At 31.9% G+C, this 26,722-nt stretch overlaps 1 protein-coding gene across 1 annotated transcript; it reads left to right on the top strand.

The window, feature by feature from the left end:
* The first annotated feature begins 640 nt into the window (after nt 1–640).
* On the top strand, nt 641–26,265 carry LOC129939560 (serine proteinase stubble). The gene is made up of 6 exons (XM_056047606.1): nt 641–1,573; nt 24,323–25,247; nt 25,300–25,435; nt 25,496–25,640; nt 25,702–25,847; nt 25,908–26,265. The coding sequence occupies exons 1-6, from the start codon at nt 1,435–1,437 to the stop codon at nt 26,061–26,063; spliced, it is 1,647 nt and encodes a 548-aa protein (XP_055903581.1). The 5' UTR covers nt 641–1,434; the 3' UTR covers nt 26,064–26,265.
* The last annotated feature ends 457 nt before the right edge of the window (nt 26,266–26,722 follow it).

Raw genomic sequence — 26,722 nt, forward strand, 5'->3', positions numbered from 1 at the left:
AACATTTTCTGTATTGGATAGAAGCAGCAACTATTTTAATAATATATGTATTCACTTTGATTCCATTATTCATTTTAAATTGAGAAAGCTTATTTTTTAAGGCACTCGAGATTAATGTGTAAATATTTTAATTTTGTATGCTAAACAAGATTAAAATTTAACACCTGTTGTAGAAATCTTATTTATTTGTTTGTATCACCCTGTATGATATGAACAGCAAAAGCCTTGCCATTGACCAAGCACCAAGGTAGCAAATTAGTTTTAGTCTCAAAAATACATATCTGCGCACGCTTTACATTACACAAACTATATTTCTGTCGTATTTAAAAAATTGTGATATACACGCAAAGCGAACAACTAAAAGCCACATGCCGCCACAGCCGCTGGCTGTCTTATCCTACAAAGCTATCAAGCCTCCAAGGAATACCTAAGTAATGGGTTACCTTCAATTGCAAAGCAGCCTGATCGAATTATTGAATCTTTCTCTTGGGTTTATCGATGACAACCACGACACTGACAACGACAACAGCAACCAGCAACGACGACGACAATGGTGATGACAACGACAGCAGCAGCAGCAGCAAACAGGAGAACTTAAGAGTAACCACAAGAAGCTCCGTTTTATATCTGTGGCCAGATTCAAGTTCATTATAGTTCCATCCACGAACGCTGACGGTTCGCAATATCCACCAAAAGTATCTGAGTGCTAAGAGTAAATTTGCCGCCGCCGTAGACGTATCTACAATCTACATATCTCTGGAGTGGAGTAGGTTGCATTATCATTGGAAGTCCCTATACATATTGTAATTATGTCCACCTCGTAGAACGACCTTCACCTTACACAGAGACTGTTGACTCGAGAACAAATTGATAGCAACAACAAATTAAACGTTCTATAACTATAGACCAAGTCAGGTACTTCAACTACTACGCTACTCTACCTGGTGCGTTCACCCATACTCTCGATCATCAGAAGCTCAATTTTAATATCGAATTGAAAGTGTTTTTCTTCTTGTTGTTTTCGTTGACAGTGGTTCTTAAGATCTCGCGTTTAAGCCAATGGAATAGTTATCATCCGTACACAGAGTCAAATTGTTCGATTACTTTTTTACGGTTTGTCAATATCACGCGGTAGAGAATTTTAAATTCTTTAATTTAAATAAATTATTGAGTCTTGATAAATTCGGGAGCAATAAAACTTGCCATCACAAGTGTACTTTATGTCCATGTACTTTGTTCTAGTAGCCACTTAACTGTTGGATCAATGAACTGGTAATATTATCGCTCGCGTACATACTTATAAATAAACTTGCGTGGATGATAATTATATTGAATCTTGAATTTTAAACATACGCACTTGAAATACAAAAAACAAAATAAAATCGTTATTTTTTGATCGAAGCATAAATAATTTTTTTTTTTACTTATGAACAAATGAAATTAGTGAGAATCATGAATAATTTTATAAAGTGTTTAAGTTTTGTGATAGTTTTGACTTCGGTCCTGGATCTGGGGTATTGTGCAAGTAACACTACGCAAACGGAGGACGATGATGATACAGTTGTTGTAGAAGGTGAGTTACTGAAATTCAATGTAATCTGATTAAGCTTGAACTTACTAATATTGTATTTTAAAAGGATTCTGTTTTAAATTTTTTAATTAGTCTATGTTTTTTAAATACTTTGTCGTATTTTTTGTCTGTTAGGAAAGGGCAGATTTTTAATTAACGTTTTTGTATGGTCGTTTTTTAAGCTAAAACAAAGAGGGCACAAAAATTTTCCGAATTTAATAAAACTTTAATCCTGATTTCTTAGGATTCTAAGAGACAATCTCATATAAAGGGACTTTTAAACATGGCTTTAGTCTAAAAGTAAATGTTTTTTGAAATTCAGATTTATGAGTTATATATTTTTTAAGTATATGACATCAAGATTCGCGTTAATCGCCACTTTTTGGTTATACTCGTAAAGCAGTTTTGTTCTAACATTGAGTTTGAAAAACTTCATGAAAATGGATAGAATTTGTTTCAACAACACAATAATGTGGGATGCAACCCACATTGATAACTTTTTGTTAGTGGTCGCTTAAAAGTCTCAAATGTTTTTTTTGTAACAAATCAATTTTAATGCATTAATAACTAATAATTTAAGTTTGCGCTATTTTCTTTTGAGATATAAATGAGAAGTTAGATGAATTTAGTAATAGTTTTAGTAGACCTTTGATTTTTGCAAGGAACACTGTCTTAAAATGTACATATCTGTGTCCAAAACGTAAAATCTCATAAGTTTCTTAGAAAAAGTTTTTCAGTAAGCGGATTTTTAACCTGCAATTTATGAAACTGTGCACAGTTTTCAGAATTTTGGCTTTATATGTACCTATGTATATACGATTACATAAATACGAAAATAAAATTTTGATAAGTGAATGGGTATGTTTTGTGGTAAAATATCTTAAGTCGACACAAGCGATTTTACTTTTTTGAATAATATCGAATATGAAAACAACTTAAGATATTTTTTTCAAAACAAAATTAATTTAAAAAAACAATATTTCTTATTATCCCTTTATCCCTTTATATATCGAAAGTACATTTTCATAAATTTTTAATTGTATTTCCTTAAAATTAAACACGAAGTTATTTAACCAAAAATTTTGTACTTTGCAACTTTGCAAAAAAAAAAATATCCTGCAAAGTAAAAGTGCAAAGTATTTCACAAATTTTACAAATTGAAAGCCTTTGCATTTTTCAATTATACAGCTTTATTTGAAAAGATAAAAGTAAAAGTGCTTCATCTATTTTAAGTACACATTGAAATAAATTCGTATTTTGAAAAGTTTGCAAATGAAATTTTATATTGTATCAAATATGCATTGCAGAAAATTGCTGAATCAATATCAAGGTACCTTCAACATATCCAGCTACATTAGGAAATACTTCTAGGGAAAATGTTTTCGGAACTAAAACCATTATTTATTTGGCTATTAATTTTAGTTTATTTTTAATTTTAGACAACACAATTTCGATGGTACTTTTCGCTAATCAAAAACTCCAATATCAAAGTTTATTTTTAGTTTCACTATTCTTTGGTCAATATTTTCGAAATTGTGATGAATCAACGAGTTAACCCCTTAAATTATAAATTTATGTTTTTTGGTAAATTCGTTAAACTGTCTATTGCCTTGTTAACTAATATTTACTTCCTTATTTTATCATCCACGGTTTATTTACACACTTCCCATAGGAAGTAATTGTTCAATTTGTCGAGATGACATTTTTCGACGTTTTAAGGTCCTCAGAATCTAAATAAAAGATTTTTAGAGAGATGTATGTACGTATGCGCAGAAATCTCACTCAAGAAAAAAAAGAAGTGAACATTTTGGATAACTCAAAATATCTCACGAACCAATAACTCCAGTCTCTTAAATTAAATTTTATATTATATGTTGTGACGTTACACCAAACAAATTAAAATTTGAAAAAAAAATTCATTAAACTGTTTTTTATAAATCAAAAAAAACTGAAAAAAAAGAATTTTCACCTCGAATATTTTACAAACAAAAAGTGATTTTATCTCAAAAACATTTTTATGTAACGAAGAATGACGTTTTCGACAACTGGTAAAGTATTGAGACAAATCGAATTGACAGTTTTTTTTTACAAAAAATAAAAACTTTAAAAATCATTATTAAAAGTTGGTTAAGAATTATTTTCGACTTAAATATTTTCCCAATAATTAAACATATTGGATTCAATCTAATTTTATCTTAAAAAATACAATAGTAAGTTTTTTCATACTAATTTTAATCTCAAAACAAAATACGCAAAATTGGTAAGAATGTATACTTGATTCTCGATATCTCTTGAACAAATGAAGCTATTGACTTCAAAATAATTGTATTCTTTGCTAAATTTTCTTAAAAAATACCAGTATATATTTGTTTATATAAAACAAATTAAATTTTCAAAAAGATCTTAAAATTAATTTTCGACTAAAAATCTCGTTAACAAAAACATATTCTGAGATCAAATTTTGTATCACACGCAGAATGTTGTTTGTAATATTAATTTATTTTTTAAGAAAAATAAACTGACAACTTTTTTAACAAAACCCAACAATAAAAAAATAAAAAACTCATGGTAAATGGTTTTAGAATCAGGTATTAGTAGAACAAAGAAAAATATTGATTTCAAATTAGTTATCTCAAACAAAATATTGTTATGAATATATTATTGAAATTTTAAGCAAATCGACAGAAGGGATAGGAAGTTATCAGTGTGGATCGCATCAAAGTCTCTTTTTTTTAATTAATTTTCAACAACACCTTCTCAAACTCATATTTGCAAATAAAAAAATCGTTTAGCATATTACTGGAAAGCCTTTTAAAATTCTAAATATTAATTGCAAAGTTTATTGTTTGGTGAAACAAAAAGAAAACACATCCTGTGCAAAATAAAAAACTGTACTTTGCAAAATAAAAAACTGTACTTTTCAGAAAAGATTGCAAAACTTTTCAAATTAGAGTTTGAGAACGTAATTTGCAAATGAAAGTGCAAAATTGCAAAGTGAAATAGGCCTAGAAATCAAAATCGTTAGCTAAATTATTTTAAACCAAAACCATTGACCAATTTTATTACTATGGTACAAGGTTTTTTGTAAATTACATATATACAATTTGTTTGTGTTGTATAGTTTAAATAAACGTGGAATTTTCTACCATCCACTACTACCAACTAAAGTGTAGAAAATATAAAATGCACGGGTCGCACGAACCTGCTCCTGTATGCGAAGAGCCTGTTTAAAGTACCTTTATAAGATTTAAAAATACAATAAAATAAATATTTAAATCTTCAAAGATATAAATGCCGTTTGACTTGTCAACAAAACCGCGCGATTCATCCCAAGACACAACTCATCCTAGGACAACTCATCCCGGAAATGAAAAATACTTGTAAGCTTACCTAACGAAAACAATTGTTTGTATATTCAACTAGTTCTTTCAAAGCTTTTTCCTTTGGATAGCTTTATTTTAGTTTAATATTGGAAGAACCAGGATGGAAAGTAAATTATCGGAGGATAAGAAAGAGGAAAAACATGTATGTTTAAATTGTTAAGCGATCGCCTATTGGTTGTGTAGTAAGGAAGGTGTCTAAGACGGATAAGGAATAGTTCATTGGCGTGCTCAGCCATGTTTATGATGATAATGAAGGAATGTTATTAGTAGGTAGAAGGTACTTTCTACAATCCAATCACATTCTCTCTTTTCTACAAATTTTCTGCGCAAACATGGAGTTATTACGTTCAGTTTATTTTTTTTCGTTAAATCTTAAAAGAACATTCGAACAAGTACAAGAAATTGCTATTCATGTGTTGTTTACAGTCAGGCTCTTATGCGTTTTGGATTTTATTTATGAAGTGACACGTAAGCAATAATTGAAGAGGTTGTACGTAGCACTTATACAGGTATAATGTGTATACATACGTTTAAAAAGTGATTCTAATAGAAAACACATATTCTCTTTCTGGCCCGTTTCTTAAACTTGTACTAAGAATTTATTGTTTTATATAAGCGAATGCAATTAAAATATGTGTAAAACAATCTTATTTGTAAAGAATAATATTTTCAAATCATGTATACAAAGGTATCAAGATACCAACGGCCATCGGTGGTATTTGCAATAATTATTGTGATAAAAAAAACATAAATATGTACCAAATGCATTAATTTGGATATAAGATAGGAATGTAATTAGAATTTTGAAAAAATAATGCGCTCTTTCGGGATCATGAACAGTTAAAATAATAAAAAAAAACTATTTTAAGATTCAAAATTTTACTTGAAAAATAAGTTTGTCTTCAAATCTAAATGACATTTTGTAAATAAAAAAATTCTTGATTTTTCTATTTTTGTTTTTTGAAAATCGTTAGAGCTTTTTTTTTTAATAAATTTTTCAATTTTGTTCTTAAAATATTTTTGGTATTTAGTTATTTAGTGACGGTAAATATACGCTTAAAATTTGAATTTCGTAAAAAAATATTGAACCGTGTTTGAAATATAGAATTTTTAATAAAAAAAAATTCAATATTTTTTTAAAAATCCGAAAAATTGCACTTTTGATTAACAAACATTGTTAAGGCAATATAAGAGCTTATTCAAAAAAAATTATTGAAATCAGTTCATAAGTTGCTGACAAAATTAAAAAACAAAATGATGGTTCTATAAGCGTTACCTTTCCTGAGCAATACAAAAATATTTTTTTCTTATTAAAAGAAGCCAAGTTACAAAATAAAATTTAGAGAAAATTAAAAAAAAATCTATCGGTTTTGTTTTGAGAAAATTCGAAACTGTTAGTTTTGATGTTAAAAAAAATGAAAAAAACGCCTAACGCGAATCTGCTCTAAACCTTAATTTCCAAGTTTGAACTCAATCGACCCAATGATTTAGGCTCTAGGAGCGTGGACAGACAGACAAAACAGACCGGACGGAATCGCGGGACCCACTTTTTTTTTGGCTTGTTTGATTAAAATCTCGAGTTCGAAATTTTGCACGAATGCAAAACTTGCCATATACATATGTAGTTCCTGTATGTCGCTAGTAAAAATATTACAACTTGAAGTTGTTTAAATAATTTCGGATTATTTTCAAATTCTGTGAATACATTATTTTTTTCGGGTTTTAAATATACTAAAATTGGTCTATGTTTGCTATATTTCGTTCCAACATATTACAAAACAACGAAATTTAGTTAATAGAACTAAATATTACAACGCAAAACGGCATAATTTGTATCAAAAGTCATTTTCAATTAAAATTTTGAAAACGATATTGGAATCTAACTAACACAGCTTGTGTTGTCATGTTAATTCCTTTCCCAAAACGTACAATCGTAGTTTTTTTTAAGATTAGTCTCTTTTCAAACAAAAAGTGTTGATTTTTGTTTGACCCAGAAAAAAATTTAACAAATTTGATAGGTAATTCCAAATTCACCAAAATAAAATAACTATTGTAATAATTCAAGTGTGGTGCTACTTCTTAATATTTATTTAGGCCTTTTATACAGTTTTACTTTACTGTTAAACATTTTCATTTTATTTTTATCATAAAAAGGATACTTTGGAATGTTGAATCAACACAGTGATGTTGATTATAATTGAATAATTAAGCTCATTAAGTTTTTATATTGCATAAAAGAGCTACGGCATGTAACAAAAAAAAACGTATACAAATATGTTTTTAGTCATAAATCTTTAAACAAGAAAAATAAATTGATTATAAATTTACAACTTTGGATGCTTTGCCTTTGCCTTGAAATTGACAGCACCCCTAGCTATCTGTTTTTTTTTCGTTATTTTTTGTCATAATTGGAATTTAAACTTGTATAAATGAATTCTTCCTGATCTCCAAGGTGTTGTTGGAAATTTGACTTGAAACCACTTAACATTAAACTCACAAGCTACATACATATGTATAAACTTGACTACATTTGGAAGCGTGCTTTTGAAAGTGGATCATTCCCATTTATTTTTGTACGTATCTTTCAAAACCTGTGCAAGATTCAATACACATACTCAAACAAACAAAAATAAATAAATAAAATACATTATGGCTTATTGGGATGGATCTAGTTTTAGTATATGTTCATTTTTTATACGAACATGCTTCAATATTTTATGAAGTTTTTAATGAGGAAAAAAGATACTACAAGACACATTTTAATTTGGATGTTATTTGATATAGGATGATACAAAAGTGAGGAGCGTTAACCATTACCATAAAATAAAAATTTTGTTGACTTCCTCGCAAGTTGTTTTTTCTTAAACTTAAAAATATTAGTATCAAACTGGGTTTTATATGCCTTAACTATGTCAATTTGTCTTTGACGACAATAAAACAAATATAGATTTATTGAAGGAGGGATAGTTACTTTACCAAATCTATGTGCAACGCATTGCGGGCTGGTTGGCGGTTTTATTGCGGGTGGGAGTTTTTCAATGTTGTATAAAAGAAAATTTTAAATTGTGCAAAAAATTGTAAAAATGTGCTCTCCAGGAACAAGAAAGAAGAACGTGAAAATAAATTATTTCCATATTATTTTGCCGCGAAAATGAGAAATCAGAAGCTTCATTCATACTCGACATTTCAAATGTTTTGAAAATTTCAAATGTGCTACAAATTTGTCCCTTCTTCCTAATCTCTTATCATAATTGTTTGAATGCAGAATTCTCTCCTTGAAAGCATCGGGGGATCAGACAAGATAAACAGCAAGCAGTTTCTTGCATTACTATTTTTGTTTTCGTTTTTTTTTAAACTTGAAGAGAATTGAATAGAAAAGAAACGATAAATAGAGAAAAATCTCTCCATTTCTCTTTTTCATAGTTTTGTTGTTTTTTTGTTAAATGTTTGTACATACATTTTAATATATTTGGATTGAAGAAAACACGAAATAGAACTATAAAACCACGAGTAGGACGGAAAAACAATGTTTAAAAGGGGTAAGTACTTACATTGTGGTGTGCAGCAATCGTACATACTTTTTGCTAAGCCGATAATGAAAATTCACGGTTTTATAAATTGTTTAACCACAACAAAAGTTATTATTTAAAGTGATACAAGAAATTTAAATCTGCACCAATTTGAGAGCTTCTTTGTTATTCAAAGTTAAGTAACGATTGTTTTGTGAAAATAAAGTGTCAATTATTAAGACTCCTACCATCACTATGCACAAGAAACGGCAATGTTACATGATCTGGATTAAGTGCTATCAAAGCTTCTTTCACACAAAGATTCAATAACGGTGATGGGCGGAGCCAAATTTTAGAGGATAAAGTAGAAAACAATACAAAAAATGCAATCAGTTTGCCTACTTTCCCAGCATGATCGCCTGGTGAATACAGAAATATGTGTACCTATAAATATAATAAATATATACGCCTTACAAAATGTATACCTACTGATTTCTTTTGGTTTGCTCAGGGATTATGCCGAAGCACACTTTAAATTAAAAAAGGAATAACTCAATTTTGTATGAAATCAAAAAATGTAAGTTTTCTGTTTATTTTTGATCTTCAAAATTAAAAACTTAATTCTCATTACTTTTTTGTTTTAGGTTTTTTCTTACTGTCAATAACATTTAGAAAAAAAATTGCAAAATTTTAATAATATAAGATAAAAAAGGATTGAAGTCAATGTATTTCTTTGTTTTCCATATAATTGAGTAGTATTCGATTTTGGATCTTTTTAAAAATTAACAAAAATTAAGGCAATATTTTGTTAGCATGCAATAATTTTCGATCAGTTTTGGGATATTCAAATAAAAAAATCAATTTTTACTACTTTTTATCAGTTCTTATCTAAGATTATTAATTTTTACAAAAAAATTGTCATACGATTATTTCAAATATTTTACTAGATATCGAAAACGTTATTCTTTCATAAATGGTGTAATGTAATTATTTTGCTGCAACATCGGTTTTTGTTCTTAAAATATTAAAAAATGTAAAACATGAAATTGCCATTGATATTTTTATTGGTTCGTGATCATCAACTAAATTGGTTTTTAAAGTCAGTTTTGCATCTTTCGATGTTATTATCTGTTAAACATAATTAATTTGAAGTCGATATCTCTAAGGGTTCTCAAGGTATAACTAACGAAAACAAGATTTCGCTAACGTAGGTACCTCACGACGTACGATTATATGTACATACCATATGTAAGTACAAACACACATAGACTCTCTTAAAACCTTTGATTTAGATCAGTGTTTTTCAACACTTTTAGATGGGTCGCGAAGATTCTTACGAGGAATTCCAAAAAATAGAGAAAATACTTTAGTTAATCAAACTAATAAAGTTAAAAAAGGTTTATTAAGAAAAATGATAATTAAAGGAAATATTCATTTGTGCCAAATAAACAAAGAATAAAAATAATCTTTGATATATAATCCATCTTAAACATTTGTATCAAATTAACAAAAAGTTGTTCTTAATACTAGGGCTACGCTATTTTACAGAAATTAATTTCTTCCAACGTGGATCCGTTTTTTCTACATTTAGAATTAAAGCTTTTTCCAAATTTAAGCGATTTCTTTCCTTACTTTTAATTTGGGCCATCAATAAAAATGTCAAAATCAAACACTTCAGAGCCTCTTATATTAATCCAGGATATTCTAATTTCCTTTTTAACCAAAAGGTATCCAAATTGAATTGCAGCTTTCCATCGGCAGATAGATCCAGCAGACTTTCGACGGTACGGAAAGAAGCAATGGATTGGGGGGTTCGCGAAATATTTCTTCGTGCTAAAGGGTCCGTTTCACGTATCTTTTCGAAATACGAATTATTTGCAAAGTTGCATTTTAAATTTTTGAAATTCTTTTACTTCTCACTTTTCAAATAAAGTCTGAAAATTTAAAAGTGCAAAATGTCCTAAGTTTTTATTTACTTTTATAATTAATTATAAAAAGATTACAACGACGAGCAGAGAACTCAGAGATCGATTTTTTGCTTAGCACCGTTGAAAACAAGAATGAGACTTTGATGACTTGCCCTGACTACGCAAAAACGTAGTCGAATAATAGTCGATACGAATTCACCACAAAATTTTGTAGGACAAACAAAACATGAAATCTCAAGAAGTGAAACAAACAGTACCTAAAAGCGTAAAATGTCACCGAACACAAGACTTTTCAAATGTACCAACATTTATGTTCCAGACTCGAGCGAACATCGAAATTCTATCACCAGTTGGATCTTTCCCGACAAATTTTAAAAAGTTAATTGATTCCATTAATCTATAATTGGTGGCAGACTTCACAATATTCTTTTGTTTCCGACCTCTAACAAAGAACAATAGTTTTTATTTTCAATTTTTATTTTAGAAATCTTGATATTGTTATTTTTAAACAAACACACAAATTGCATGAAATATAAATAAACACTTTATATTTTCACGAATATTGACAACAAACTTTTCCGAATGTTCTTAATATTTTATCTGTAGATTTTATTATAATGTATCTAAAATTCAAAATTCTTATATTTATTTTGTACTACTTTTTGTACACATACATTTTTAGCTCTTAACAATGTGTATTCGGTGCCTGGTAAATATTCTCATAAACCATTCAATTCGAAAGTAATAATCCATAACAATACTTATAACAAAAGCAAACAATATTAAAGTTCTTATTGCCCAACCCACAACATGAGAATTCAATAACAATTTCTGACGAATATGACCTAATTTATCTTAAGAAAATACAATCCGTCTGTATATGTTACAGATACATAAACTTTAACCAAATATTTATATTTTGTCTTGCCATCTGTCAATAACCTGTCTACAGAAACCAATCATAACCACCCTAATATTTTCACAATACTTTCACGAACAAACATTCTTTGGTATTTCAATCTTGTTTGGTAAATCTTTCATCGGCAGCAGATTATTTGTTTGTCATAAATATTAATTCTACCTAAGTTCAGTTCGAAGAGATAAGCAATATTCAATGTTAACCATAATAAATCATCTAAGCCAAGTCAAATTTAAAAAAAAGTCATATTTCCGGGTAAGACATATAATGGGTGTTTCTTTAGAGGTAAAGAACTTTAAATTGGCAACACTATTTTAAGTGGAAGCCATTTTGTCAGCTGTCAAATTGTTAACATTTATTTTACAAATCATGTTTATGTATGTTGATGAAGCTAAATTTTGGTTGAATGAATTCTTCGACAAACAAAGCAACCCCCAAATGCATCTGATACAACGTTCCATCGACAACAACTGTCTGTTTGGTTTGCTTTGTGGGTTGTTGGAAAATTGGTCGATGCTGACCAGAACTAAACCGCTATAGAATCATTGTTAATGACTTTTTCGTTTATCAATTGAACAACCATATATAAAGGAGCTGTGGTTCCAACAAGATGAGGCATCATGTCACACAGTTCGCACCACAAATGATCTAAAACGTTTGGTAACGGCATAGTTTCAAGTTAAGGACCTTCGAATTGTCTTCAAAGTTCGTGAATGTGTTAAGTGAACTCTCTAGTCTACGCCAATAAGCCCAAAACGATTAACCACAACAGGGAGACATCTTTAGCCGACCAAAAACGTTTTCAAAGCCATACAAAATAATACCTCCAGTGGTGAACCTATGCTAGAAATCATATTTAAATTATTAATCCAGAAGATTATCTTCGAATATAGTAAACTTCATGTCAAATAAAAAAAACATTTTTTTTTTAAATCCATTTCACAGATAGGTACATACAAATAAAAAAAACACCCTTTACAGTTTTTTCTCCTAGAAACGAATCCATCGCGTGTCAATATAACACAATTTGTTTATTACTAAACTCAATGAGCATAACAATGGGTTCTTAGAGTATGAGATCTTGATAAGTCCGAAGACATGCGTATATTTGACAATTTAAAAACCACTTAAGCTCGAAGTGATTTATAGAAAAAAAAACAGTAAAAAAGTAAACAAAAAAAAAGTTGAAGAAAAATTTGCGTTCATATTTGCTCCAATTTCGACACACAATAAGAAAAAAGCTTTTTGAAAATGTTTGTTTGTAAATGCCTTCAAAGTACTTCTAAAGAAAGATCAGAATTTCAATTAAATCAAGGACTGAAACTTTTATCTTACTTACACTCCCATGAATTACTTCTCACATCATGATTGATCAGAAGGAGTGCTTTGAAATAAATCAAGAAGTGGTGTTTTTAATTAATATTGTAGGAAAAGAAGGTGAAGAAAATAATGTTCATAATTAATCAATGAGATCCTGAAAAAGAAGATTCAGGAAAAGGTGTTACTCTTTTTTCATCTTTTAAATGTATGTACATAATTACTAGGCTGGCACTTCTTTAGTATCTGAGAAACACATAAATATGAAAGAATTAAAAAAGATGCTATTGAACATGAATGCTACGACTCCTTTGTGTGTGTACAAGGCTTTTTTTTTTTATTTTTAACGATTATTGTTTAATTTCATTGGATTTATGATATATCTTTATAATGAATATTGTTTTGCTGTTTGGTTTTATTTGATGGGTGGTTATATTGTGAGATCCTATGTTGAATGTGAACCACACCTAAACGACAAGTTTGTTTCTGCATTTCATATGACAATTCCCATTTTCAGAATAGCTCAATTTAAACCATAAAAAAAGGTACATAAAGTTAAAGTCATTCTAGATTATTATGAAAATGGACGTTCAAATCAAAATGAATTTGATGATTTTTTCGGTTAGAAATCGTTAAGAGAGGTTGCCTTTGCTACTTATGTACATAGCCAGAACAAAACTTCAAATTTCACACAAAAAATAAACTTAAACTTTTGGATTTCACCAACAAAAATGGCACACAATCGTTCATCATTTTGGGAGAAAGTAGATTAAGGTTTTTGGATTAGATTGGTTTTTATTTTGATAACGTTGATTAAAAATGTATCTTTTATAAAGTTTACAAACCAAGTGTAAGTATGGCTTTACTGCTGTCTGCCTAGTTGACAAATCATAAAAAAATAACATAGCTCAATAATATATTTGAAAACTTTCATTTATAATTCTACTTCTATAGAGAACAACCAGCCGGCAGAATGGATACAATTTTTTAATTTCCATATTGTTAAGCAAGAATATAACTTGATTTTGGGTCAGCATTTCGCTACCAAAAGTATTCGTTCTTATTTCTTTAAGAACTGGACATCTTCCAACAAAGTGTAAAACATATTCCCTTTCCTTTAAATTGCACAATGAGCATATAATTGGTAAGTCATCTCTATGAGGTATAAAATTCAGCTGCATAACTTCACCTCTCAATTTACCCCCTCCTGAAATTTCGACAATGCTATTATCGTCCCTAAAATAATTCCTCTCTTCCAAGTTTTGATTTAGTTGACATTAGAGCTGCCTGTATCTTGTGGCATCATTCAAGTATTTTTCTCGTTGTTTTATGTCTACTACGGAAATGAGTTGGTATAAAGAAGCTTTAAAATCATCCTGATTAAGTCGTAGTAAAATGATTTTATTTTCAAATTAATATTTTTATACATTTTTTAGTATAACTTGAAAGAAAGTTATGTTGAAAGATTTAAAAAACTTACGACAGTAACATAACGAGTCGTCTGTCGGGTAAGTGAAAAGATACAAATTATTTTACATTAATAAAAAAGATACAATTTTTTATTTTAGACGAATTTAAAAAGAAATCCTAAAATTTAAAGTGATGTGTACACGTTCATAGTTCACAATATTTTTAAATGAAATAAACTCTGTTAAGATCTGTTTTCTATAGCTTATAGCCACGTAAATATTACTCGAGAGTCTGTTCCAATCAGCTCTGCAATTTCCGGTAAGGACAGCAATAATTTCAGCTTCATTTAGAGTTGCCTTTTCAAATTGACTCATCCTGAATTTTCTTAGTACGAGACACCTGCCTAGGAAATGTTGTATATCTTCTTCTTCTCTCATGTTGCATGTTTCCTTTAAGTAAGATAAGATCGCATCTAGCTTTGAAAATCCATGATATTTTGTAAGGCTCCGAGTGAGTTATTGACAATCCAATCTCTTTCATTTGTCATGTTCTCCCAGTGCAAGCCGAACCTGTTTCCGATCATATTGATCTCCTTAACATAAAAAAGTTGTTTTGCTAAGAGGATTTTGGTAAGTTGCTAGGTAGTCTCGTGTCACTTTATTCAAATATAGTCTTTTGTACATATCTTAAGTGTAAGTCGAGTGTGTAGTAGTGCCCACCTTCAGCTGCGGTTTCAATCGGTAATGCATAGTTTGGAGTGCATGATGGTAACTTTAAAACTGTTTTCAGAAAGTATCGTTGCAGCTCATCCACTTCATTAGAAAATCCAAAACCCCAAACTTGTGCACTATAAGTTTGAATAGCTCTGCATACTGCCAAAAAGAGTGTCCAGTGTCCAGTGTTCTTTGCTGCTGCATTTCTTTTCTCTACATGCTTAAAAAAGTTCATCTTTGGAGCGAGCAGAACACTAAGATATGTGTACTGAGGTACTATCCGAATTTCTTCTCCGTTGAAAATCCACATTTCCATATTTGAAAGCCTGCCACCATTTCGAAAGACCATATTTTCCGATTTTGAGAGATTCACTTCGAGATTCCAATTGGCGCAGTACTCTTCAAAACGTTCTACCATGCGTTGCAAAACCTCCACATCCTCTCCTAAGATCACCATGTCGTCAGCATACAGCAACAACCTTATATTCAAACTGTCGATATTAAGACCTCCTTCAATAATCGCATGTAGATCATTTATATATAAAGCAAAAAGTAAAGGTGATAAAAGTCATCCTTGTTTCAAACCATATAGTGTTTCGAAGTAATCCGATAACTCCCTTCCTGTCCAAACTGCTGATTGAGTATCAGAGTATATGCACTTTAGCAGGTTTAAAAAATTAGTTGAGACTCCCATTTCACGAAACTTGAGCATTAATAGTTGTCTGGCGATTTTACATCAAAAGCCGCCTTTAAATCCACGAAAAAATCATAGACTTTCTTTTTTTCAGCCAGCTTAATATGTACAATAGACGCCAAGTTATAGATTTTATCCAGAATATTTATTTCCAAAGCCAGCCTGATATTCTATTAATATATTATTTTATTTCACCCAATTATACAACCTTTCATTAAGGACTCCCATCATAATTTTTGCTATACAATTCATGAACGAAATTCCTCTGTAATTTCTTGGATTTGAAAATTAGAAAAACCACAGATTTAGTGAAAGTTTCTTCTAGCCTACATTCTTCTAATATTTTGCTGTATGTCGTTGCGAGTTGTTCCGAAAAATTATGTGTAGCATTTATTATGAACTCATGGAATCCTATCTTCTCCTTGCGCCTTATTGAACTTAACGTTTCTCAGCATATTCCTTAATTCACCAACACAAAATGGCATATCTAATGTTGAGTCCTCGACGTAGTTCGCTACATAAAGTATGCTGCTCATTTCTTGCCTTGGATTTAGAAAGTCTCTGAAATATACTTGAAATTCCAAAGCTTCCAAAGTTATGTCATCCTGATTATTACACAAAAGGTTAAGTTCCATTCCAGGAGGAAGAGGTATTGCGCAAAAGAAAAGAAAAGAAAACTTTTTTTAGAATTTCTAAAAAAATTAAAAGAAAGTGTCACCTGACTGTGAACGAGTACCCTATGGTGTTGGTACCATAGTGTGTTTGCTTAATTGGTACCGATGGCAAATTAATTCGACAGTCTATAGCCACGTAAATATAACTCGAGAGTCTGTTCCTATCAGCTCTGCAATTTCCGTTAAGGACATCAATAATTTCAGCTTCATTTAGAGTTGCCTTTTCAAAATGTCTTATCCTGAATTCTCTTAGTACGGGACACCTGCCTAGGAAATGTTGTATATCTTCTTCTTCTCTCATGTTGCATGTTTCCTTTAAGTAAGATAAGATCGCATCTAGCTTTGAAAATCCATGATATTTTGTAAGGCTCCGAGTGAGTTATTGACAATCCAATCTCTTTCATTTGTCATGTTCTCCCAGTGCAAGCCGAACCTGTTTCCGATCATATTGATCTCCTTAACATAAAAAAGTTGTTTTGCTAAGAGGATTTTGGTAAGTTGCTAGGTAGTCTCGTGTCACTTTATTCAAATATAGTCTTTTGTACATATCTTAAGTGTAAGTCGAGTGTGTAGTAGTGCCCACCTTCAGCTGCGGTTTCAATCGGTAATGCATAGTTTGGAGTGCATGATGGTAACTTTAAAACTGTTTTCAGAAAGTATCGTTGCAGCTCATCCACTTCATTAGAAAATCCAAAACCCCAAACTTGTGCACTATAAGTTTGAATAGCTCTGCATACTGCCAAAAAGAGTGTCCAGTGTCCAGTGTTCTTTGCTGCTGCATTTCTTTTCTCTACATGCTTAAAAAAGTTCATCTTTGGAGCGAGCAGAACACTAAGATATGTGTACTGAGGTACTATCCGAATTTCTTCTCCGTTGAAAATCCACATTTCCATATTTGAAAGCCTGCCACCATTTCGAAAGACCATATTTTCCGATTTTGAGAGATTCACTTCGAGATTCCAATTGGCGCAGTACTCTTCAAAACGTTCTACCATGCGTTGCAAAACCTCCACATCCTCTCCTAAGATCACCATGTCGTCAGCATACAGCAACAACCTTATATTCAAACTGTCGATATTAAGACCTCCTTCAATAATCGCATGTAGATCATTTATATATAAAGCAAAAAGTAAAGGTGATAAAAGTCATCCTTGTTTCAAACCATATAGTGTTTCGAAGTAATCCGATAACTCCCTTCCTGTCCAAACTGCTGATTGAGTATCAGAGTATATGCACTTTAGCAGGTTTAAAAAATTAGTTGAGACTCCCATTTCACGAAACTTGAGCATTAATAGTTGTCTGGCGATTTTACATCAAAAGCCGCCTTTAAATCCACGAAAAAAGCATAGACTTTCTTTTTTTCAGCCAGCTTAATATGTACAATAGACGCCAAGTTATAGATTTTATCCAGAATATTTATTTCCAAAGCCAGCCTGATATTCTATTAATATATTATTTTATTTCACCCAATTATACAACCTTTCATTAAGGACTCCCATCATAATTTTTGCTATACAATTCATGAACGAAATTCCTCTGTAATTTCTTGGATTTGAAAATTAGAAAAACCACAGATTTAGTGAAAGTTTCTTCTAGCCTACATTCTTCTAATATTTTGCTGTATGTCGTTGCGAGTTGTTCCGAAAAATTATGTGTAGCATTTATTATGAACTCATGGAATCCTATCTTCTCCTTGCGCCTTATTGAACTTAACGTTTCTCAGCATATTCCTTAATTCACCAACACAAAATGGCATATCTAATGTTGAGTCCTCGACGTAGTTCGCTACATAAAGTATGCTGCTCATTTCTTGCCTTGGATTTAGAAAGTCTCTGAAATATACTTGAAATTCCAAAGCTTCCAAAGTTATGTCATCCTGATTATTACACAAAAGGTTAAGTTCCATTCCAGGAGGAAGAGGTATTGCGCAAAAGAAAAGAAAAGAAAACTTTTTTTAGAATTTCTAAAAAAAATTAAAAGAAAGTGTCACCTGACTGTGAACGAGTACCCTATGGTGTTGGTACCATAGTGTGTTTGCTTAATTGGTACCGATGGCAAATTAATTCGACAGTCTATAGCCACGTAAATATAACTCGAGAGTCTGTTCCTATCAGCTCTGCAATTTCCGTTAAGGACATCAATAATTTCAGCTTCATTTAGAGTTGCCTTTTCAAAATGTCTTATCCTGAATTCTCTTAGTACGGGACACCTGCCTAGGAAATGTTGTATATCTTCTTCTTCTCTCATGTTGCATGTTTCCTTTAAGTAAGATAAGATCGCATCTAGCTTTGAAAATCCATGATATTTTGTAAGGCTCCGAGTGAGTTATTGACAATCCAATCTCTTTCATTTGTCATGTTCTCCCAGTGCAAGCCGAACCTGTTTCCGATCATATTGATCTCCTTAACATAAAAAAGTTGTTTTGCTAAGAGGATTTTGGTAAGTTGCTAGGTAGTCTCGTGTCACTTTATTCAAATATAGTCTTTTGTACATATCTTAAGTGTAAGTCGAGTGTGTAGTAGTGCCCACCTTCAGCTGCGGTTTCAATCGGTAATGCATAGTTTGGAGTGCATGATGGTAACTTTAAAACTGTTTTCAGAAAGTATCGTTGCAGCTCATCCACTTCATTAGAAAATCCAAAACCCCAAACTTGTGCACTATAAGTTTGAATAGCTCTGCATACTGCCAAAAAGAGTGTCCAGTGTCCAGTGTTCTTTGCTGCTGCATTTCTTTTCTCTACATGCTTAAAAAAGTTCATCTTTGGAGCGAGCAGAACACTAAGATATGTGTACTGAGGTACTATCCGAATTTCTTCTCCGTTGAAAATCCACATTTCCATATTTGAAAGCCTGCCACCATTTCGAAAGACCATATTTTCCGATTTTGAGAGATTCACTTCGAGATTCCAATTGGCGCAGTACTCTTCAAAACGTTCTACCATGCGTTGCAAAACCTCCACATCCTCTCCTAAGATCACCATGTCGTCAGCATACAGCAACAATCTTATATTCAAACTGTCGATATTAAGACCTCCTTTAATAGATCATTTATATATAAAGCAAAAGGTAAAGGTGATAAAAGGCATCTTTGTTTCAACCCATATAGTGTTTCGAAGTAATCCGATAACTCCCTGGCTGATTGAGTATCAGAGTGTATACACTCTAGCAGGTTTACAAATTTAGTTGAGACTCCCATTTCACGTAACTTGAGCATTAATAGTTGTCTCGAAATTTTATCAAAAGTCCACAAAAAAGCATATACTTTCTTTTTTTCAGCCAATATGTACAATAGACGCCAAGTTATAGATATTACCCACTGTAGAATATTTATTTATAAAGCCAGCCTGATATTCTGTTAATATATTATTTTGTTCCACCCAATTATACAACCTTTCATTAAGGACTCCCATCATGATTTTTGCTATACAATTCATGAACGAAATTCCCCTGTAATTGCTTGGATCATATGTTTTGCCCTTTTTGAAAATTGGAAAAATCACAGATTTAGTGAAAGTTTCTTCTACCCTGAATTCTTCTAATATTTTGCTATATGCCGTTGCGAGTTGTTCCGAAAAAGTATCTGTACCATTTATTATGAACTCATATGGAATCCTATCTTCTCCTGGAGCCTTATTGAGCTTAACGTTTCTCAGCATATTCCTTAATTCACCAACACAAAATGGCATATCTAATGTTGAGTCCTCGACGTAGTTCGCTTCATAAAGTATGCTGCTCATATCTTGCCTTGGATTTAGAAGGTCTCTGAAATATGCTTGAAATTACAAAGCAGTTATGTCATCCTGATTATTACACAAAAAGTTAAGTTCCATTCCAGGAGGAAGAAGTATTGCACACTGATGAAGGATATTTTCAGTGCAACGCATAAAAAAAGAAAATGTTTGTTTTGGAAAAGGAAGTGTCACCTGTTGGTAGTGTGTTTGCTTAATTGGTACCGATGGCAAATTAATTCGACAATCTTTTAATTTGCAGCAACACAACGCAACTTTCCACAAAGCCAGGATGGTAACCAATTTCCTATAGGAAATCGGGGTAAATACTTTGAATTGGCCACCTCAAAGCCCCGACTCAAATAAAATAGAAAATGTGTGGGCCCATATTGACCGAAATAGAAGTTAATTTTTTGACAGAAGAAGAGAACAGACAATCGCTGAGGTCGAAATCAAACTATGCAAACATTGTAAGTTATACACCTCTAAAAAAACACCCTTTAGTTACTCTTGTTTGTTATAGACATAAAAGTGTTCAAATATTTTTTGTTGTCTTTTATACCTTTTGAGTGTTTTTGAATGTGTATATTTGGGAAGAAAAACAAATTACAAAATTTAACTTTCAAGCCTCACAGCTACGAGTATGATTAAGGCACCAGAAATGTTTTACCGCAAAAAACGTGCTTCGAATCAAAGCTAACCAAGAAATCGCCAACCCATTGAACGACGCGACGATTATTTTGTTTTCGTCTCCAGAATTTAAACGTGCGTGCGTTCAGCATTCACATTCATGTCCACTGTCTCCCTTTGATCGAAAACAACACAAAATAAAATTACTTTAATACAAAACAAGACAAATCAAGGAATCGTTATAAAATATCAATAAAACGATCAAATTCCATTACGGCGACTATGTTAGTAGGTAGGGAGCATAAATCATTTCTGGATCACGTACATATTTACAGAAATCAGAAAGTGTATTAAGTTTTTGTTGTTGTTGTTAATTCTAAAGAATCCTTGTCCTCATTTTTCAGTTTACCGTTCGTAAAATTACAGTTTAAACTTAACTTGAATAACGGTGTTGAATTCCTAATTTGTGCAACAAAGACCTTGAAATTACAAAAAATTGGATCACCAGTTTCAGATTGAGATTGTATTTTTTAGTGCGAAAAAAGGATTGCGTGTCATTGCAAGACAACTGTCAATCAAATTGTAAGCCATTTAACAATAAAGTCTAGATTATAATTGTCAAAATAAAATAAACAAATAAAAAATGTCTGGATCTCTTCTGTTGATTCGAGAATTATTGTTTTTTTGGTCACTTTGATTTGCATAATTAAGTTGACGTGTTCGGAATTTTAAGCCAGCCGTATAAAAGCTGAGAATTAAAGCAAAGTAATAATATGGTACTTGATCAAAATAATTCAAATTTCAATTGCGTAGCACGGTGATAGTGAGTTGAGTGACTCGCTGCGCAATCATAAGCATTTCTTTGAATCGGAATTCAGAATTCTTTGTTAAGAACTATGAACGTTCGGCTCTTGATGTGTTACAAACTTTTATGAAAGAAAAATGTAATTAAATAAAATAGAATAAAAGTAATAACAATTTACAAGGCCATTAGACCAGTGTATACCATAAAAACAATTTTATAGTCGAAATACATTTTTACATTAAGAAATAATTGTTTAAATGACAAAAGATCCGATTTGGGATTTATTCCTTAACACTACTACAAGTCCATAAGATTTGTTTAAAGCGTTAAATAACATAACATGGTGACATAGCCACCAAGTGAGTTAACACCGCTATTGAATTTGTCCAGCCATAGTTTCGTTAGCTGTTTGGCAAGTGACACTTTCCTTTTGTAACCACATATTGTCCACATCCATATCATCCAATTAGGCCATACAAAGTTCTTTATCATCTCACGATAGCGAACACCATTCATGAGGTGTGATGATGTCGCCAGTTCAAGGGTACATTGGTTTTTTGTCAATCACTGATCATATTCCTGTTTTTTGTAAAATGAACGAAGCAGAGAGGAATACTTTCTGGACCTTAAAAATACTAATTGGAGATGTTTCAAATCAGAAATAAGGTCCAAGTATAGGATAATTCAAACTGATTTGAATTGAGTATCTTCAAAAGAAGATGTTGATTTCATGTCGATTTTTTCTCAAACAAAGTTCTAGAAGTAGTGCAGATATGTTTACCAAAAAAAATCAAGAAACCATTTGTAATAAAAATGCGGTATTGTATTTTAGCTTACATTCATATAAGGAATTCTTTTAAAAGACAATGGCAACGTTATCACTTACAAGAGAACCGCAATGAAGTTAAATTTTATAACAAAAAGATTGCGGAGAATATAAATAAATTTCGAAATAAAAATTGGAATGAGAAACTTAGTAAGTTAGAAAAAAACACTAAACTTTTTTGGAACATAACAAAATTTATCAAAAATAAAAACAGACAAATTCCTAACCTTCAAAATAATGATGAAGTTGTTTATCAAAATTCAGATAAAGCCATATCTTTGCAACAACATTTTTGAAAAATCATTGTGTATCTCAACACCTTAGTGATGATCCTACTAAAATACTAGTAAGTGCAAACACAGCAAACACAGTTCACTCACAAATCAATGAAACTCCTAGGGATCAGTATATATCCAGGGAGGATGTTAAATACATCGTTTGAAATTTAAAAGTCAAAAAAACAGATGGACTAGATAATATAAAAAACATTTATCTTAAAATACTATCAAAAGCAGGGTTCGAATTTCTTACGTGTTTGATAAACGCATGTCTCAATACGCAATATTTTCTATTGAATTGGAAATATACAAGCTATCGACCAATAAGTTTGCTCAGTAGTATAAGCAGTGTTCGAAAAATGTTTAAATGTAAAATATTACGCATCGTTGATGAGTTTCAGATATTTCCAAATGAACAATTTGGATTCAGAATGCATCATAGTACTACTCAACAGGTATTTAGAGTCTGTGATCAGATTAAGAAAAATCGATCTCTTGGCAAATCGACTGGGCATATTCTACTTGATATCGAAAAGGCATTTGACTCAGTTGGCATATGTGGAAACCTGAAATATACATATGGTATCTTGTAAAAATTATCCAAAGTATTTTGTCCAATCGGTACTTTAGTGTTTTCGTCAAAAACTGTTCGTCTAACTGATATCAAGTCAACTATGGTGTCCCTAAAGGATCAGTACTAGGTCCTTTACTGTACAATATTTATACATCTGATATTCCTAGATTACCGATTGTCATATAGCCATATTTGCGGATGATACAGGCATCATGCGATGAATTTAGTCTTACTATTGCGACAAATTTAAAAAATGCGATAGAATTGATGACTTATTATTACACTAAATGGAAAATAAAGATGAATGCTGATAAACTACAAGCCATCTTTTTCAGTAGAAAAAAAACTTGTTACCTACCAAGCAATCAACTTACCGTTAATGGTGTTAATGTTAAATAGGAACCAAGTGTGAAATATCTTATTATTTATTTAGATCAAAAACTGACTTTCAGAGAACATATTGCCAGAACTCTGCAAAAAGTTAGCATTGCTATAGATATTTTGTATCCTTTTATAAATGGAAATTCCTGTCTTAGTAACGACAATAAAATGATAATCCAAAAAGTAGTATTCCAAGCAATACTTCTGTATGGATGCCAGTTTTGGGGGAAATGTGCAAATTGTCATCTATAAAAACTGCAAGTATCACAAAAAAGCTTCTAAATACGATGCTTTACCTTCCACAACATCATTCCACCAGAATTCCAGACTTAAATGAGAAGGCAATGTTGAATTGATAGTTCGTGAAAATAAGCAAAGCAAATACGCTTAAACGGACCCATTAATTGAACTGTTCACTGGAATGATCCAGTGATCCAGACTAAAGTAGCCATTATGTGATCTTAACTTTAAGTAAATTGTTGAGTCATAGTAAGATGCTAAAATCGTTTAAAATTATTTAATTCATCTTTTAAGCTAAGCTAATTGCTGAAAATGGCTTTATGGCTTTAACATTTTACTAAATCGTTTGAAATGTTTTGCCATTGTTTTTAAATGTTTTTATGGTTAAACAGTACTTTCTAAAAAACACCAATTGTGTTTTAACGTCTAAAAATTCTTTCAAATGTTTTCAAAATAAAAATATAGACCTATATAGTCCTTCAATCAAATTAATTGTTTAAGTTGGTGCCTTAGGTAGTAATGAACAGCTCTGTCCTGATTCAATAATAAAAAAAATTAACTGTACCTTATCTACACAAGCTTTAACGTAGATTCTGCTTCTGTTGATAATCTCTCGAAATCTTTTGGAAAAATATTTTACATTCAATCTTTTTACAATTTCGTAAAGATAATTTTGATAAACTTGCAAAACATTGCCTAACTGGAGTTATTATGCTAAATTCATCTTTTTTTTCTTACTTTCAGCTCTGGTCTCACCTGATTCGAGTTTCCGACAAGGCCGACAATTTCCTAATTTTCGCATGCTCTATCAACCATTCCAACCTTTCCGTGAAGGAAGTACCTGCATTAGTACAACTGGAGCATTTGGCTTATGTGTGAAATTCAACAGTTGCAGTCCACACACACGTAATGTTAACCACTTCCTGCGACAATCACCTGAACTAGCCAACCCATGGTTTTTGCAGGGCGAAGCCATTTGTAGCTTCTTTGACAATAGTGGACGACAAATGACAGGAATTTGTTGTGGTTCCTCAGATCTTCAGTCAGCAAAGCCTAATCGAGAGCAAGATAGTAGCGAAATTGAGATCTCTGATAAAAAGGACGAAGACAACAATATCAATTATGATCCTGAAGAAATCGATGATGGATCCGTACAACCTTATCAATTCAACTGGCCACCTCGGCCAGCATTTCCATCAGCAGTGCCAGCTCAGTGGCCCCCACCATTGCCAACGCATGGACCATCGATAAGTCAATGGCCACCACCACTGCCCACACATCCACCTAACCATCACTATCCAACCCATCCACCACATCCAGCTTTGCCATCAAAACCACCAGCGCCTACAGCCAGCTCATCGCGTCCCACTTATCCATCATATCGTCCAACTCACAGACCCACACAGAGGCCACCAACCTATCCATCGTATCCGCCAACATCCTCTGCCAGGCCTCCAACTACAACCGAGCAAGCAGCAACATCAGTAAATGCCAAATGTGGAGCAAAGAATGGTGTTTCCGCCGATCAAGAGCGGATAGTTGGAGGACAGAATTCCAGTCCGAATGAGTGGCCATGGGTGGTTGTGCTTTTCAACAAGGGAAAGCAATTCTGTGGAGGTTCGATGATTGACAATGTCCACGTCTTGACAGCAGCTCATTGTGTAGCAAGGTGAGTTTTAAATCAATGTCTTAGAAGAATCTTATAAATCTCCAATTTCCAGAATGACCTCATGGGATGTTGCTGGCTTGACAGCTCATTTGGGAGATCATAATATTCGAACGAGTTTCGAAGTTCAACATGTTGAACGACGAATCAAGCGACTTGTACGACACAAGGGCTTTGAATTCAGTACACTGGTGAGTTTTGAAAATGCATCCATTTACCTCAAGACCATTCTAATTTTTATCAAATTTCAGCACAATGACGTTGCTATCCTAACTCTTGACAAACCGGTTACATTCACCAGAGAAATTCGTCCAATATGTCTGCCATATGGTTCCTTCCGGAAATCTTATACCGGACAAGTTGCAACTGTTGCTGGGTGGGGTAGTTTAAGAGAAAGTTTGTAGAAGTTCTAAAAATTCTTCAAGAGTTTCTATTGAAACAAAGTTATATTTCCTAGATGGACCACAACCATCGGTATTACAAAAGGTCAGCATTCCCATTTGGTCAAATTTAGATTGTGCACGTAAATATGGACGAGCAGCCCCTGGGGGTATTATTGATTCTATGCTTTGTGCTGGTCAAGCTGCAAGGGATTCATGTAGTGTAAGTTTTTCCTATCCAACAGCCTTTTTCATTTATGTAACATATTTTTTAAATTTAAAGGGTGACTCTGGTGGTCCCTTGATGATCAACGAAGGAGGAACCTGGACACAAGTAGGTATTGTATCGTGGGGCATTGGATGTGGCAAAGGACAATATCCAGGTGTCTATACAAGAGTTTCAGCTTTTCTACCATGGATTTTAAAGAATCTTAAATGAATATGATTTATGAAAAGAATGACGACGATAATGCGATGATGATGATAATTTATTTGGAACCGATTTATTTATTTCAATTGCACAGAAACGTGATATAGATTTTTTTAATTTTGATTTTTGAAACGGCTAAGAGGGTAATAATTGCAGTGCAATTGGATAAAATGATATTAATAAAGTAATGCTACACAAATTAAAGTTTTAATTTTCTAGTTTTTTTTTTTTCCTTTTTGAATCTCATCGAAGTACTTAACCATAACGTACCCTTAAAAATATACTCAAGTCGATTTCTCCATGTATTTCTTTTGAAAGCGCTTGTAATGCAGAGCATAATATATAGTTTTTAATTTAATTAAATAGTATAAGAAGATGGTGCGGTTCGATGTGTTAGAGGAGTTTATTTTTTCAATCAAGGCTGTTTCCATTACATTCTTACTACTAGATAGATCTTTAGAATACTAATACTCTCTCTCAACAAGTATATAAACTAAGGGAAGCAATTTGGAGAGCAGAAGACAATTTAACTGTAAGAGTAGTAAGAAGTTGGAAGAAGATGCGCTGATAAACAATGAATGTAAAAAAGATGAAGATGCCAATACCTATTATGTAGCATGGTTGCTGGTGAATGAAAAATAATTATCGATTTCACTAAGAGGACGAAA

Source organism: Eupeodes corollae, chromosome 1 (assembly GCF_945859685.1).
Source record: "Eupeodes corollae chromosome 1, idEupCoro1.1, whole genome shotgun sequence".
NCBI classification, from domain to species: Eukaryota; Metazoa; Arthropoda; class Insecta; order Diptera; family Syrphidae; genus Eupeodes; species Eupeodes corollae.